At 33.4% G+C, this 18,360-nt stretch overlaps 1 protein-coding gene and 1 pseudogene across 7 annotated transcripts in view; both read left to right on the top strand.

Annotated features, from left to right (window-relative positions):
- LOC146930205 (FBD-associated F-box protein At2g26860-like) overlaps positions 1 to 13,126 on the top strand; it is a 36,099-nt gene extending 22,973 nt beyond the window's left edge. Inside the window, exons 1-6 of one of the 7 annotated variants that reach the window (XM_085701817.1) lie at positions 9,086 to 9,247; positions 9,462 to 9,518; positions 10,534 to 11,605; positions 11,701 to 11,868; positions 12,185 to 12,454; positions 12,811 to 13,126. In XM_085701817.1, the coding sequence (XP_085557943.1) occupies positions 10,550 to 11,605; positions 11,701 to 11,868; positions 12,185 to 12,454; positions 12,811 to 12,879 (1,563 nt within the window). In that variant the 5' untranslated portion in view covers positions 9,086 to 9,247; positions 9,462 to 9,518; positions 10,534 to 10,549 and the 3' untranslated portion in view covers positions 12,880 to 13,126. Of the gene's footprint in view, positions 1 to 9,085; positions 9,248 to 9,461; positions 9,519 to 10,523; positions 11,606 to 11,700; positions 11,869 to 12,184; positions 12,455 to 12,810 lie in introns of those variants that run through there. The other 6 variants (XR_015006297.1, XM_085701822.1, XM_085701821.1 and 3 more) reach the window with 6 other exon arrangements.
- Positions 13,127 to 15,358: 2,232 nt separating this feature from the next.
- LOC146930204 (putative F-box protein At3g10240) lies at positions 15,359 to 17,081 on the top strand (annotated as a pseudogene).
- The last annotated feature ends 1,279 nt before the right edge of the window (positions 17,082 to 18,360 follow it).

The following is an 18,360-nucleotide window of genomic DNA, read 5'->3' as shown; positions in this document are numbered from 1 at the left end:
GATATGATGACACACTTGTGTAAACTTATCCTAAAGTTGAAATCAAAATTCTGCATTGTTCCTAAGCTTTTGTTCTTTATTTTTCAGTTCTTTACATTCTTGTCTTTTATTTTTCTATTCTTTACATTTATTGTCATTTACTTTTATGTCATTTACTTTCATGCCTTTATCTTTAATCCCTTGTCTACTATTATCATGTGTGAGTAGACTTTTCTAGTTTTGGGATTGTTGGAATAATTTAATGATTGAAACCTAATCAACCCAATTCTAGACTCTATTTTATAAGAATTCATTTTCTAATCTAATCTCATTGTTATTAAATTATATAACAAATATCAAACGAAGTACCGAGAGGTGAAATTTGTTATTGTTATTTAATCTCAAATATCAAACGAAGTACTGAGAGATGAAATTTGATATGGGAACAAATACAAGATAAACAAAACATGAGAATAATTTTGTGAGTCTTGGTGAATAAAGTTGCACTCAAAGAGTCTTAATGATAATCAACCATGAAAATAGGTTTGATTATATTTGAAATACAATCATGTATTCTGAGCGGAAACATAAAATACCAAAGAACACCTTGTCCTGTGAAATGAATTCATTATAGAATAGAGAAATAGATAAGGAATGTCTAGGGTTTAACATTTTGATGAAAACCTCAATCCCACGACGCTTTTTAATATCTGAATTTTAATCTAAAAACAATCATTGCTTTTATCCAAAATATTTCTTTTCAGCTAATCAAAACTAAAATTAGATTGGTAATTACTTTAACTTCATGTCGATTTATAATTTTACTACTCGATAAAATTGTGCAGAAACACACATTACAAATAGTAATCTGCTCTTCATTTTTTTATCCACATTCCCAAAATAAACAAGGCATTACTCCAAATAAACAAGGCATTACTCCAAAAGTAAAGTTCAACTTGATGATCAAAAGCTTATTGCAGTAATTATGCTTTACTTGTTATTACCCAATGTGTGTTGTTCACTTTCAATTGCAATTCCACTCTAATATTTTTCCTATGTACTTGATAAAAAGTGAACAAACAATTTAACGCAAAGCCAAACATTTTAACGGATGTCCAATTGCTAATTCCACAACAACAAAATGATGAATTAGTTGTTTTCTCACTACTAACTTAAAGCCTGTATATTTTTATATCACTATTCTACATTAACGTAACCCTTCACTACTACCTTAGCAACTGGTTTTATGCATTATTTGAGAGCTTCACTCCACCTTGTCTTGAGGAAAAACCATGTGGGAATTTTCCTTTTACTTGACTTGTTGCTACGTTGTCTTCAATAAGAACTTTGATGATTGATTAATTTGCTTCTTGTTATTATTAAACATGTACATGTTGGTCTCATGCATGTTCATACACATGCTACAAATGGTCAGGCTCATGGTTCAACTAACAAGTAAGATCAATGAGTTGTTGCCAGAAACACATTGTGCAGATAAAGCGTTAGGTTTTTTTTATCCACATTCATGTCGATTGGTAATTACTTTAACTTTGTTTTACACTTTTCGGATTATGTAATCTGAAAAGTGTCATCACCCTGTTGAAAGTCAACAAATGGGGTGAAAAAAGAGTTTTTGTATTATATAATCCGGAAAGCGTTAAAGCAGTCCTGATTATATAATCCGAACTGCATCAGCATAGAGGCATAAACCATCTGTTTTGGCTGAGCCTCTGTTTTGGCGCATTTAGCCAACTGTTTTGGCCTTTGACCATATGTGCAAACAGAAAATTGAATTCATAACATAACAATTAACAACACAACATAATTTTCAAACATTAATCAAACATAAAAATAAAATTATCCAAATGTTACATGCATAAAAATAACACAATCATCTAATGACTACACCCATGCCATCCTCTGCCACCACTGCCACCCTGATCATTTTGCCTACGGCGGTAAACCTTCCCACCATAAACCTCTCTCAATAATTCCTCCAAATGTTGTCATGCCTCTGACCCTTGCTGCACCTAACCACTGTACATAACATCATACACATGGTCTCTGATGTGGCCCAACCTTCCGCCCAACTCTAAGAACCATGCTCTCCATCCTCCTGAGCAACAATCTCATCAATGGCCTCCCGCTCTGGTGGCCTCAAAACCGGAACCTCCATGTCTAGAAGAATCATGCGTGGATGAAAGACGTCATAAAATCATTAGATGTATCCCTCTGCTGCCTCCACACCATGCAGTGCACGGTGACCCAATTGCTGAGGTGTCAGAGCATAATCAAGAGCACGCTGAAAGCAGAGGGTGATATCACCTAAGGCCTCTCGGGGAGGTGCACTCTCACATGGATGTCTCGGGACGGTTTGAACGTACCCAAACCGACAAAGCACCCGCTCCGGCAGATATCTCACCATGCAGTTATCGTATCTGAGCCATCCAGTGTAAAGGTTGACCCGCTCAAAAGGACATGCCTCACGGTGCTCAGCATATGGGGCCATTACAACGCCCACCAGATCCAGCGCATCCAAATGCCCTCTGTATGAGTCTGGTGTAGACAAACCAATTTGTGGTGCAAAAAGCATGGCGCGTGGATGCATATCATCCTGATATCCATCCCACGCATCCTTGTTGTCTATACCCCTGAAGTGATGATAAATCCAAGCCTACAACAAAGACAACCACATATAATATACTAACAATTAAAACTTACAGATGAAAAAACAAACATAATTATTTATTTATACCTCTAGCAAAGTCAAGTATCCTGATAGCTAACTGTAGCTCCAATGGGCAGCATGGTTAAGCTCCCTATATAAGTGAGATAGTGCCACAACTCCCCAGAAGTGGCACTCTTGTCAGTGAAGAGCGTGATCCCCACCAAGTACATCAAATATATGCAGAGAGCCTGGTCTTACAACCTTTGCACCTCCTCCTCCATACCACCCTCATTATCTAACTCCAACTGCAGCAAAAGACGTTCCTTGAAAATCTTCCTCAAGTAGCTAATCCGTGCATGTGCCCCTCTAGTCTCATTCACCTCATCAAGAGCATCTCCTGGAGAAGACCCCAAATACTGTATCATCAACTCCACCACATCGTCCCTTGAAATACTCTCGTGGGACAGAAGCATGACATCAATGGGGAGATGTAGCAAATATGAGACACCATCAAGTGTCACTGTCATCTCCCCAAACGAAAGATGGAAGCTCGAAGTCTCCTCGTGCCACCTATCCGTAAATGCAGATAGCAGGCCATGGTCAATCTAGTTGTAGCTGGTATCCTGAAGCCAAGAAAGACCGGTGGCATTCAGTCGATCACGCCACCACTATGCGTTCATGATAGGCCTGGTATCGTCAACATGCATCATATCAATCTTCTTCCCGTTGTTGACACATTTTAAATTGGCTCGTCATTGCAAAAAATTAAAAACAAAACATTAACATCAGTTGCACAAAGATTAACATCAGTTTCAAAAAGATTAACAACAGTTTACAATCATTCATTAAAGTATCACATTAATACGTACCACTCCCTCAGACGCCTTCCTGGCCATGTGCACATGGTACCTTGTCAGTAGGGTAGTGTCGTGTGAGACACCGGGATAGTCATCAAGAGGCTCAGGACCTGGCTCCAACACACGTTTCCCCCTCCGCCGCTGCTGCTGGCCATCATCCACATCCTCCTCCATTGCCTCAACATCATCCTCCACCTGATGTTTTATGTCCATCTGCATGTAATCTGGGTCAACCTGAGACAGAGGCTCGTCCTCAACAACAGCATGAACTACACCCTCTGCCTCTCGAGCCTCTTGACGCGCTCGACGCTCTATCCGCTCTCTCCTAATGAATGGGTGCATAGCCTCATTATCACCCCTTCTTCGATCCATGCCTATAACATGCATATTAGGGCACAACACAACACAACAATGAAAAAAAATACACAGGTGTATTTCAGATTTCAGTTTCCGAACTGCAACAATCTTGACCGGAAAATGAAATCTGAACAACTTCAATAAACAAGAAAAAAAAACCACGAAATTAACTTGAATGCATAAGGAATTGGAACTAACCTTCAATTTGATGTTTGAGAAGGCTTGAAATGCGGCGATTTTGAGCAAAAAACTCCAAATTTAGACCGATTTGTGCAATTCAGATTTTGGGATAAGGGGGAGGGGGGAGAGAGAGAGAGATAAAGAAAGTGAAAAGTGAAACTGTAAAATGGGAGGGGTGTACTTCCTTTTATATATCGAAGTTGTCCGAATTACGTAATCTGAAGGACATGTTGGTCATTTTTGCAGGGCGTGTGAGTATGACATAGAGTGGGAAAAGTAATAGTCAAATATAATAGGTACATAGTCAGATAAACCTTTATCAAAAGTCCATTGAGAACAATCATTCCACGAATTCTGCTCTTCACCCAACTGTTTTTGCTTGCTCTCAACTGAAAAGACGAAATTTTCCCTGAGTAAGTTAAGTCACGCTGCGTGACTTAACTCACCCTGTGTGAGTTAACTTACGCTAGTGTTAATCTCTGCTTGAGTTAACTCACGCAGATATTGTTGTCTGCTGATATATCACTAGCTGCATGAGTTAACTCACGCATTAACACTTGCGTGAGCTAACTCACGCAACGTGAATTAAGTCACGCAGACATTAGCGTGAGTTAACTCACGCATAAGTAGTTTTCGAATTTCAGTTGAGAATGAGCAAAAGGTGTTGGATAAAGAGCATAATTCTTATCCCACATGTAACACCCCGTTTTCCCAACATATAAAAATTTCAATACTAAATCAGAGTATTCAACTTAAAACAGGATGTCACACTTCTTTCAAAATTCAAATAGAATAAAATTACTATTTATTCAAATAGCACCTGTCAATATTTCAATTACTTTGCAGCGGAAAATAAAACATCTTAATTAATTCATCATAATGGCACTATGGACTCAACATCATTCAACTTATTAAAATCCAAATCAAAGGTTCTTCAACATAATTCATGATCAAACATAGTTCTTGACAAATAACATAGTCATGTAAAATCATAAGCAGTACGTAAGGAATAGAAAATAGCCACAGAAGTTCCCATCCCATTACGTATCAGAGCACCTAAAGACACAATGAGAGATAGCCACTCACGACAGCAATCAACAACTACTTATTCTCGATCACCTGCAAGTTACTCATACGAAGAGCAACATTTCCAAGCAGAAGGGGTGAGATTTCACTTTCAATAATAATAAGCATATAATTCATCAGCAGAATTTAACAACATAAATAACACTTATTTAACTATGTTACTTCATCATAATACTTCTTAATTCAAGTCCTTAATTTATTGATAACTTGACAACAACGACAATAGATCAATTACGACATCCACAACTTCGACTAGACATCAAGGACGATGCAACAACAACTCTTTAACTTCGACAATGCAACAACAACTAAGACATCATGCATGTGGTACCATTCAGGGCATAAGCCCTCGTCTCTATTGAGCATAAAAGGCTCCCAGGGCTTAAGCCCTCGTCACTTTTGAGCACAAGGCTCCAGGGCTTGAGCCCTCGTCGCTATTGAGCACAAAGCTCCAGGGCTTGAGCCCTCGTCGCTATTGAGCAAAATGCTCCAGGGCTTAAGCCCTCATCGTTTGTATGAATAGACTCAACCACTTGACATCTTAACATCCTAACATCTTAACAACTCAACAACTTGGCATCTTAACATCTTAACAACTCAACAACTTGACATCTTAACATCTTAACAACTCAACAACTAAGACATCATATAACATCGTATTCAAACATCAACAATTCATCATGCATCTTTGTAAAAACATAATAAATTATACATAACATATTTTCATGTCAAACCAAGGCTACTGGAAAGATATCGCAATTATCAACAACTTTCATGTTTATACCAAAGACCAATTCAAAACAGAAACATATGAACGAAACGCAAAAACATGAAACACAGAATGTTGTCACTGTGCAATTTCGCTGTGACCAACGTGCAGTAATTTGACCATAACTCAAGTTCTATAAATTGTTTTGACGTCAGACCAATGCCATTAGAAAGCTAACATCCATACCTACAACTTTCGTGTTTACACCTAAGACCAATTCCGCACCGATCAATACCAGTTTTCATATCAAAATTCGGGGCAGAGATGAAAATAATCAGAAAAATCAACTTATATTATTCAAACTTCACATTCATTCAAAATCATCACAATCAACAACAACAACTCAACATAATTCATACCCAATTCATAATATGACATTAACAACAACAATCATCAACAACCACAACTCATAATCATGAATCCAACCACAAATCAACAACAACATAACATAAATCATCCACTGAGCAGAATTCATCAATTAAATTGCAATTCAAAACCCTATCTTCTTTTCAAACCCTAACTTCTCTAATCATCAAAATAAAACAACAACAAACATGTTAAACCCTATTTCAGAACCATATACTTATGATTAAAGAAGGTTAGTTCCACCCTTACCTTAGATTAATTGACAGCAAGGTTCTACACATTTCTCCTTCTCTGACTCTTCTCTTCTCTTCGTTTTTCCTCTTTCTCCAAAACAGTTTTGCAAGTAATATATTTTCTAGGAAAATGCTCTTCTCTTACTCTAGCTTTCCTTGTATATAAACCATAACATATTTATTTTCTCTTAATTCCAATTCTGCCTCAAAGCCTCATTATTCTAAATAATTATATTTCTCCACTAAATATATTATTCCACTAAATATATTCTCCCACTAAATATATAAAATAGGGGCTACTAATAAATATTAACACATAATAAAAATATCTCTTATCAAATATATTAATTAAATTATAAAAAGACTCTAAACTCAATCAAATAAATAATAAAATAGGACGTTACACCACACACTGCACCATCTGTTTGATAACAAAAATCTATCAAGTATGTTCACGGTCTCACCATCTAGTCTTGACCAAGTAAACCTTCTACCATGTAGTGCTATGTTGGTCAAATTAGAGTTCTCACTGAACTCCCAAAATAATCACACTTGAATTTTCAACATTCCCCTTCCGCTTCTCTATACTATGTTTAAGATGATATATAAGCTGCGTTTCAATTCATTCCATGCGAGTAAAGGAAGTGTATCTGTGACACAAATACCAACACCTTTCTATCTACCCGTAAACTCCAATTTTTAAGTGTGTGCATTTGTTTAAAAAAACAAGGGTTAATTATGTTTCTAGTCCCTATAAAATAGCGACCTTGTAAGTTTAGTCCTTACTTAATTTTAATAGCATTTTTAGTCCCTAATTTTGTTTTTTTGCCTGAGTATTAGTCCCTACTCAATTCAAATTTGTTTAATTTATGTTTAAACTCTTAAATTTTTGAACAATTTTTTGCAGACATGTTTAGAACATTACTAAAAGTTCCTCCGCAAAAAATTATCGCAAAATTTGATTTCTACATCCAGATTTTATTACTTTTTATCTTTAACTTTTGTCGTTTTAAAAAATTCATATTTAATTCATTTCATATTTGAAAATTCTAAATTTTAGTAAACGAACCTCTCATAGTGTTCTAATCTTGTCTCAAAAAAATCGTTCAAAAATTTAAGAGTTTAAGGATAATTAATCAAACTTTGTTTTAGCAGGGACTAAAATTATAAGTAAATTTTTTTTATAAGGACTAAAAATGCTATTAAAATTAAGTAAGGACTAAACTTACAAGGTCGCTATTTTATAGGGACTAGAAACATAATTAACCGAAAAAACAACAACAAAAACTTTAGAATAAGTCATTTCACGATCGTCTCTTAATTAAAAATTAGGTTTAAATGTGTCTTTGGTCCCTGCACTTTCATCAATTTTTGTTATTAGTCCTTACACTTTTTTTTGTTTCGCTTTAGACCCTGCACTTTATAAAAAATATGGTATTGGCCCCTCTGTTAACTTTTCTGTTAAAAAAAAAACTAAAGGAGTGCCACATGGCCCAATCATTTCACGCCACATGGCACACTAAAAGAACAAAATTATAAAATTAAAATAAATCAAATAAAATATATTTTTTAATTATTATTATTCAGAATTAATTAAAATAAATCAAATAAAATATATTTTAAAATTATTATTATTATTATTATTATTATTCAGAATTAAAATAAAAAATATATATTTTTTAATTATTATTATTATTCATAATTAATTAAAAAACAATTATTTTATTTGATTTATTTTAATTTTGAAATTTTGTCTTTTAGTGTGTCACATGGCGTGAAATGATTGGGCCACGTGACATTCCGTTAGTTTTTTTTTTCTAATAGAAAGTTAACAAAGGGACCAATACCAATTTTTTTATAAAGTGCAAGGACTAAAGCCAAACAAAAAAAAGTGTAAGGACTAATAGCAAATAGTGATGAAAGTACAAGGACTAAAGACACCTTTGTTCAGAATTTTGTCCCTATAAATATTCAGAATTTTGTTTTTAGTCCCTACAAAATAAAATCACACTTTTTAGTCCCTGTGACATTTTCCTTAAGCATTTTAGGGACTAAAAATGCTGATGAAAATTTTTTATAGGGAATAAAAATGTTGATGGAAAATTTTATAGGGACTAAAAAATATGATTTTATTTTGTAGGGACTAAAAACAAAATTCTGAATATTTATAGGGACCATTTACTTAATTAACCCTTTTAAAAATATTCATCGAGAGGAATCTAACAACATTTTATATGCTATATTTTACCTTTGTACTAAAAAAAATAGAGTCAAAATAGTACTCCCTCTGTTTCAAAATACATGTCCATTTTAGAGAAACTACACATACCAAGGAATCAAATAGATGTTGTTATTTTTGAAGCAATTCTTTGTGTTTTTTCTATAATACCCTTACTCATTTATTATTTCATTCTATTATTTCTCTCTCTACAATAAATATATAAGGGTATTATTGATAAACCAATAATTAATGTTGCATTGAAACTTGAAAGGGACAAGTAAAGTGAAACAAAATTATTCTCCAAAATGGACAAGTATTGTGAAACGGAGGGAATACTTATTTTTAAATTAAGTTATTTAAAATGGGGGAGGGAGTAGATAGAAGGACACGTATTTTTTGTCTCATCCATCTCTCACTCACCCACTCACTCACGTTTCTCATTTCTCAAAGTTTGTTCTCTGTGTAACGCAACTTCTTAGGGTTTCTATTTCATTCATTCATTCATTCTTAGGGTTTCAAAATCAAATCTCGGTAATTCTCAATTCTGATTCAATCAATGTCTTTTGTTTCAAATCATTTATCATATACGATCTTCACATTTCAACTTTTTTTTTATTATGCACTTAACATGTTTGTTAAAACTCCTCATACACTTTCTTCAAATTCTGATTCAGAAACTTTATTTTTTAATGTTACATTTGCAGAACTATTCTTGATTTCTATTGATATTTGTTTGTTTCTACAGAAAAGCGCAAAATACAACTCTTTCCGTTACTCTGAACTCACCAGTTGAGTTCATAAGGTGCGTGCGACCTCCCCTCTGTTCTTCTTTGTTTTTCAATTCAGTTTTCGATTCAACTGCTAATTTGAGCTTAGTCCTATTGATAATGTGATTTTAGGGTTTCTGTTAGCAGTTGGTTTTTTGTTGTTACTGTACAATTTTCTGACTTAATAAAATCATGTCTATAGTTATTATGACAGCTTCAGTTACATTTTTCATGAATTGGGGTTGGTTTTATAGGGATTGTGGTAACTGAAAGTTTTCTAGTACTGATTTTTCTCTCTTTTAGGACAATGGTAGCAATGTTTATGATATTGTTTCATGGATTCTAAATGGGAAGGCACAAAGTTTAAACCTTTATCAGAAAAATGTGAAAACCTTGAACTTGGTATGAGAGAAAATGTTTAGTTAACATTTTGAAGAAACTCAATCATAGGTTTTAACATTTTCAAATCATGGTTGGAAGTAGCTGAGTTAAGGGTAAAACAGTCCAAATCAAAAGCAATGGAAACTTTAATGCCTTGTTCTAAACCCCATCTTTTGAGGGAATGATAGAGATTTTTCAAAGAAGACAGAACAACATTAAGGTTGTTTTGGTTTTGGTTTTGGTCTTGTTGGCAGAAAGTTGAGGTTTTTCCAACAATGTTGGTGATTTTTTATGAAGGGTAATATGGGAAAATGTTTAACCTAAGCTAAGTTTCAGCTGATAAAATGTTGCTTGAGACCTTGTTAAGGTCTCTTTTTCACATGTGTGCATTCTGACTATTTTTATTACATATTGCAAGTTTCCCTTGTCGAAATCATGTCTATAATTATGACAGCTTCAGTAACATTTTTCATGTAACATTTGTACAAACATTGCCCGGTCATTGCTACTATATACAGTTTTCACTTATATTCATTCCTCTATTTTCCATCATTTTCTATTTATCAACCTAAGATTTGTTACTTCTGGAATCTAATTTTATTGAAATTGAGTTAATCTCTCTGTTTATTTCTAATGAAATCTCTTCAATCATGTCATAACTTTACTCAGGTGTTCAGCTCAGGTCATGGCGTGCTCTGATGAAGAACATGATCGATTAAGCAATCTCTCAGACGATTTGATTTGTCATATTTGTTCTTTCCTATCAACAAAAGAGTCTTATAGAACATGTGTTCTATCCAAAAGATGGGAGTCGATCTGCACCAAGATTCCCAACCTTCACTTTCATTTACCAGAAATTTCAGACCCTGAGTTGTCCAAAGAAGAATTCCAATCTTTAAATCTTGCTGTCCTAAGACGCTCCGAGAATATAGCCAAAGAAGATACCAATTCTTTACAGCTTGCTTTCCAAAGACGCTCCGAGAATATAGTCAAACTAATACTTGACAGTAAGATGGGCTGCCAGCCACATGATGTACACTTGTGGGTTTCAAAGGCATTTGTAAATTTTGCTCTCCTAAGACGCACCGAAAATATAAAAAAACTAAGGCTTGATAGCGAAAAAGGCTGCCAGTCACATGATGTACACATGTGGGTTTCAAAGGCATTAGATCTCAAGGTCCAGGAACTTGACTTGGATCTGTTTCTCCATGAAAAAGTTTTATTGCCGCTCCAGCTTTCCACGTGTGAGTCACTCGTGGTCTTAAAATTGCGGGGCAGAATTCAACCAACACTCAATTCTTCTCTTCATGTATATTTACCGTCACTAAAGATTCTTCATCTCCGTGAAACTGTGGCGTATTCTATGTTTGATGATGGTAAAGAGTATGATCTCAATAATTTTCTATCTGGTTGTCCACATTTGGAGGAACTTCTTTTACATGAGACCTTTGCATTACCGATCAATACCTCTTTTCACTTATTGAAGAGATTATTCCTTTTGTTATATATGCCTACTTCTTCTATTAAGTGTTGTCCACTACAAATTAATGCCCCGTCACTTGAAGTTCTTCATATAGCTGATATTTCGTTGACTCCTAGAAAATATGACTTCAGAAACTTGTCCAATCTCGATGAAGCTGCTCTTTGCATTTGCAAGCGTCCAGATTTTAACAATTTGTATACACTCTTGAAAGGATTTTCTAATGTTAAAACATTGGCTCTCGGTTCCAAAACTTTTCATGTAAGTTTCATAAATATTTTTCTTTTTTAATTACAAGTTCCATATTTAGTCTCCCATATGCAATTCTATTCTCATTTTATGATTTTGTTATGCAGTTTCTCAGCATGGAGGACAAATTTGACAGCTTGCATCTTCTCACTTTTCACAATTTATTATTTTTAACCGTTGAAATATCTGAGAATTGCAGTTGGAATATGCTCATCAGCTTTCTACAGAATGCTCCAAAACTTAAGGATCTTGCAATTGCGGTTGGAATTCAGTGTGTATGAAGTTTTTTTAACTATATTTGCACAATATATTTTTTTTAAAAGATAAAACATAAGAAGCTGAAAATCTGGCACAAGAAGAGCAAAGAACTAGTAAAAGATACATGGAGTTTGCAAATAAAACCGTTAAACAAATTAATTAATTCAAAACAATCTATATCTGATCTATATTTGTGTAGATTTTCTAGCAATTTAACCTTCTTTTAAACCATTTTACTTACAATTTTATCTTTATTTTCTTAATAATGTAATTGAAACTATATGCTATATATCAGTTGGAAAATACAAATGTTAATTTTTGGTTTACATGCAGGGAAAATTTGAAATCAATTCCCGGAGAGAGGAGGTTGGAAATTCTAGATGGGTGGAGCCATCAGTAACTCCGGCATGTCTTACAACCAGTCTCATTACATTTGAATTTAAAGGAATTCAAAACATTAAAACTGAGTTGGACTTTACGCGATATATTGTAAGTCACTCAAGTAAGTTACAGAAGGTAAAGATTTTCACACTCAGTTCAAAGAAAAGAAGAGTAGAAAAAAGTTTACGCAAGGGGTCAAAGAAATCCTCCTTACTAGTATGGGTACGAATTTTACACACTTTCTTTTCTTCCATACAGAGTTTATATACTTTCTGTTTTAATGAAAAGAGTTGGTAGTATGTTAATATTTGTTGGTAGGATGTTGTGGGGGTGCCATAGAACTTTCATCTTCTCTTATTTTTCTAGACATTAATTCCGACCATCAACACAGCTTTATGTCTTGAATTTATATATATACAATTACATTCGTGGTTGAGAATAAGACTGTTTTTGTTAAAATAAATAAATTATATCCTCTCAAATTTTTTAATTACATTAATTTATTTTTTATCTTTATACTAATGATTTTATCATTTATGTTTATAGTCTTAAAATTAATTATTCAATATTTGTTACAGGATATTAATTCAATTGAAGATCATTTGGATTCCTCCAAGATTTCAATGAAGACCACTCAACCCTCTTAATCTAGCTATCAAAACTTATATTGGTTTGTTGCATAGAATTCTCTAATGATGAAGAACAAGTTAGATGTTCGATATAAAACCTGTTTTTTGTTCTTCATTCATCTGATAAGTACCAGCAGTACAAGTCAGCCAGACTGTGGTAATACTGATATATTAAAAGCGTTTTGCAAAATCAGTTTTTTACTGTTATCCAATATGAACTATTGATTTTAAATCGAAATTGTCCTACATAAGACTTGCTTGTAAATGTTCAATCTTGTTCTTCTATATTTGTCAAGAGTATATAATTTCATCTACTTTATATTGATACAGCTCTTTTTTGAGCTGTTCTTGCCTAATAAATAAATTGAAGTCATCAAAGCTTAGTGAGTGAGTTTTAATGAGCATATCCATAATGAAGGAGTGTTATATTGCAATGTGAAGTTGATTGGAATCGGTAAGCATACATGATCAAATTGTATGCTCTAACTGCTTGTGCAGCTATAGTCAGACACGTTGACTCGATAATGACTGCTTGTGTTGTGTGTGCTTTAGCATATCCAAATATTGTATTGCTAGAATTATTGGGTCAACTATGTTTGACCTTGAATCAATTAAGCTGCAAGCTCCTACTGCAGAGTACAATCCCCAGGCATGTTAGACCTTGAGATTTTATTTTGGTATTGCCACTATCTGATACTTCAGGTTGTGTGATTACATGTCTTCTTGCATAGATTGTCTATTAATTGAAATTAGAGTTAATTGTTTTCTTTTAAAAGTCTTTTTCAAAAAGCGACAATCTGAATCAATGCAACATTTGATAAATTATTTTTCACAACAGTTAGCTTTTACACTCAAAATGCTTTTACATGAAACGTTATTTCACTTTTTTTTTTTTTTGTACATAAAACAATTTTTCATTTGTTATGCACAACTTTAACAAAACCAAAATATCGTATATTCTCAACAACTTAAAATTTCCACACCCATGACCATATGTTTTGGCTAATTGTAGTTGTTTAGTTGGTTCATGTATTACTTTTTTTTTTTTTTAAAGTTTGTCTTTGTCTGTCTCAATTTGGTCACTTGTTGATTGTTGATATAAGGGGATCTCTAATAAAGTTATAGGTTTGGCAAGCACTCCCATTTAACTACCCATGGCATGTTTATTGTTAGAATACACTAAAGATAAATAATTTTGAAGGAATTAATTTCTATACATCGACATATAAAACTTTTTTTATACATGCATTAAATAAAATCAAGGTGGCATTTACCATGGGAAAGGTTAATCCTTTCCCACCATGGGAAAGATGCTTTTTACTGACAGCTGCCAATGAAACCAGTTTGAGGGAGCAGTTTTTGGTGTGTTGATTTGGACAAACAAAATTTTGTGCAATATTAAATTAAAATTTGGATTACACCTCCTTCATTAAAAAACGCCACTTTTTATACCTCACCTATGATAAACGCCACTTTTTTAGCTTCTTCTTCCGGCGTTGCAGCTCCGTTAGTGTGCGGGTATGGAGATACCTTTTTGATTGCTCATTGTAATTCCCTGGTACTGTGTTTGGATTTTATCAATTATTATTAGAAATAAATTACCGTGTTTGGATTTTTATCAATTATTAGAAATAAATCACTCAGTTTGCGGTGCAATAATATTGTTGTTTTGTTATTTAGGAATTTCTATCATATGATAGTAATAAGGATTGTAGGATCCTACAAAGTGAAGTGAACATATTTATCAATGAGCAAATACTCTCCGAACGTGTAACAAATAACTACAATAGTCTATATTTAACCGATCTTAAAAGTATCAACAGTTAACTGCCGCTGAAAAATGTCGAGCGGTAGTTAAATGTCACTGATATAATGAATGAACAATTTTTTTTTTTTGGTTCAATAGCCTAGTGGCGGCGGTTCAATAGCCTAGTGGCGGCAAGATCACACACTTTTTTAAAGTGTGGAAAAGTGAGGAATCCGTGGTTCGAACCCCGGCCCCTGCAAACATTGTCCCTGGTAGCTACCAACTGAGCTACACTTACGGGACAATGAATGAACAATTTAATAAATGAGAAAAGTAATATTCTAGGTTTTTTTGGGTTTATTTTCAGATTCTCTTAAGCCCATAAAATGAAGCTCCTTCAAAAATAAAACCAGCCCAATTAATTAAATTATATTTAATTTGTATGTGGGGTACAAATTTTTGTTTCAATTGTACAACCAAAAAGTTAGAAAAGGGTAGCAAGTCTATGATCTCAACCATTCAAATTTTTTATTATTATATCTAAGGTCAAAATGTCATCTTTCCCATGGTGGGAAAGGATTACCCTTTCCCATGGTAAATGCCACCTAAAATCAATTCATTATATGACTTTTTGCATAATTTGATTGAATGTATTTGTAAAATAGTTTCACATACATTTTTTTTTTTATAGAGGAGTTTTACATACATATATATTAATCTGTAGAGAAATCTCTTGTTGTCAGCCAGGTAACAACTACAAGCGAAAGAGTTCAGAGATGGACAAACCTGCCCGTGAAATTGTTAGAAATCACATATCCTATTATCTCGCATTCTCTATCACGGCAAAACTTCCTTTGAAATCTTTAAACCAATTTGGATGCGTATGCAAACCATGGTCTTTCTTACTTGAAGACTCTCATTACATGAACAAGTGCTGCACTAACTTCATGTCTAATTCTCACTCTTACTACAATGATACATCTCTCATCCTATATAAGGTTGTAGGTTCTCATCATTTTCTTCATTTCTCTTTATATTTACTTTATACACTGACGGATCTGGGATTTTTGAATAGTGGGGGCACCATATGTAAAAATTTGTAGCATTAATAATTGTTTTCTACGATTTTTTATATTATGGAAACTTTGAATGATTTTCTAATTTTCAATATCAATAAAAATATATTTCTCTATATAAATAACTAAACAATTATTTAACCGATCATCTCCCATTTGAATTCACATCAGATTCTTGATAATATTCATATTATCATGAAAGAATTTGAGATATATGATGATATGTAAGAGAGAATTGATTTATAATAAGTGTGGGCCATGTAGTCAAAATGTCAACTATTGGTACATTATACTACTTAAAAAAAAGTTTCTAAATTTTTTGTGTAGGCACAAGATACAACAACTTACATTCGTCCCTGAATTTATAGTGAGAGGTTTGAGAATAAAGTCAAATTAGGCTTACCAAATCCATTTCAAGAGGAAAACCATTTCTTTGATTTCGTTGATTATGATATTATTACAGGAAATGTTTGCCTTACAAAAAAAAAAAACATTTGTATTGTGGAACCCAACTACCCATACATATAAGGTCATTCCTCCCCGTCCTGCTGAGTTTGTACCACCCTATCGAGAGGCTTCGACTTTACTTCAAGGGTTTGGTTATGACCATATTCAAGATGTCATTAAGGTTATTAGGTATGTACAGTTTTGTCGAATAAATAGTTGAGGTCTTCGACTTCTCAATGTACAACGGGAAGATGAGCCATGGAATGAAATACTGTATGAACCTTTATGGAAGATTTATAGCCTACGATGTAACTCTTAGAGGAAAGTTGATTTCAATATGCCTAAATGTTGGACTGTTAGTTTAAATGACCGATTGTACATGGATGGAAAATGTCATTGGTCGTATGTAACTAAAGATCGGGATGAATATTTTTTGGTGTAATTTGACTTGAGCAATCAAATGTTTTTTACAACACATATACCCTTAGATATACCTTAAGACATTTATCCCAATTTTCTTTCTAGATTTGTGAGGAGACACTTAGTGGTGTTTAATAGATGATTAATTGGTTCGATCTCGTGGTATTTTTCAGATACTATTTACCACATATCAATTATGGGTGAACTCAGCGTGAAGTAATTATGAACAAAACTCTTTTTTTTTTTTTTTTTGATAGTGAACAAAACTCTTTGTTGTTGGACCATTTCTCTACATTGAGCGTCTTTTTTGGAATGGGGGAGAATAGTAATATATTCCTTAAAAAAGATGGTCAACTGGTATGTTTTGATTTAAATACCAAAAAAAGTGAACAACTTTTTTTTGAAAGGAAAAAAGTTAAGAACTTGGTGTTAAAAGGGGGCATTTTTTATGATATTGCAATTTACAAGAAAAGTCTTGTTTCAATTGGAGGAATAAATCATTGATTGGTTTTTCGTGTTTTCACCTTATAGAATAGAGACCCTTAGTGGTTGCTTTAAGAAAACATTTGATAGTTATGAATATGGTTTGCTTTATTTATTTTATATTGAAAGTCCATTTTCTCTCTATTTGCTAATTGATTTGTTTTTATTTCAAGTATATGGTTTGCTTTATTTATTTTATATTGAAAGTCCATTTTCTCTCTATTTGCTAATTGATTTGTTTTTATTTCAAATGCTAGATTTAATATTTTCGGTTTATTGAATTGTCTCAAATTTTATGTAGAAATAGTCATATGTGGAAAACATGATAATTGATTGAGCAACCTATATTTGTTTGAATTTCAACTTATTATACTTCAAATATCTATGCAATTACGTTTAAGTTTATGATTTGGCCATGCATGCTTAATATAACTCTTTTTTCAAACTTCTAAAAGATGCCTTGGCTACAATGTTTGGCATTTTGGTTGTTTCATGGAATACTTTTGCCCTACTCTCAAAATGTGTTTTTTTCACGTTTACAATTTCTTCCAAGGTTTTGTTTCACTCTTACACATTATGTTGTCAAGAAAATTATGGGTATATTTGGATTGGTAGTATAAGTTGGATGGAATTAGATATCATCTCTTTTTCACACACTCTGTATTTGGATTGGTATGAGCTATTGAGCTTGTATGACATTGTCTATATTCTCTCGGAATTATCATGTATTTAAGTACTTAGTTTGATTACGGTTTAAACTTGTGCTGACAATGTATTTTGTTAGACTGGATGACATTGTTCTCAATTATGCATAGACATACTTAAGCCTGATTGTTATATATTATGTTTTGATTATGAGTTATTATTGTCATATTGAAATTTTATTTATCAATTGAAGTTTTATGATTCAGGGTGCAATTTACATTTTTTTTTTGTTTTTTTTAAGGAATGAAGCTTACAACATTTTATTGACAATAATAAATTTAATCCAATCGGTACATCCAAATAAACCATTGGACTAGTTAATAATGTGGCTTTGCATACAAGAGCATGAGCTGCCACATTGTTTTGACTCCGACTAAACTCCACCTCAGAGTTTGTAAAATGTGAGGAGAGAAGGTTCCGACATGTTGTAATGACGTGACCAAACTCCGTAACATCATTTCGAGAAAAATTGAAAGCATCAGCTGTTACCTGCGAGTCAGTCACAAAATCCACACTATCGAACTACATATATGCCAACCATTGTAACGCATGGAACAACTCCGGAGCTTCGCCAACATCAGTCGAGTACTTTGTTGGCATACTCACAGTTTGGGCTAGCAC

This window comes from Medicago sativa, chromosome 4, assembly GCF_051527215.1.
Source record: "Medicago sativa cultivar Bolivia chromosome 4, Bolivia_mono, whole genome shotgun sequence".
Classification (NCBI taxonomy): Eukaryota; Viridiplantae; Streptophyta; class Magnoliopsida; order Fabales; family Fabaceae; genus Medicago; species Medicago sativa.
This window is presented reverse-complemented; position numbering and strand designations above follow the sequence as displayed.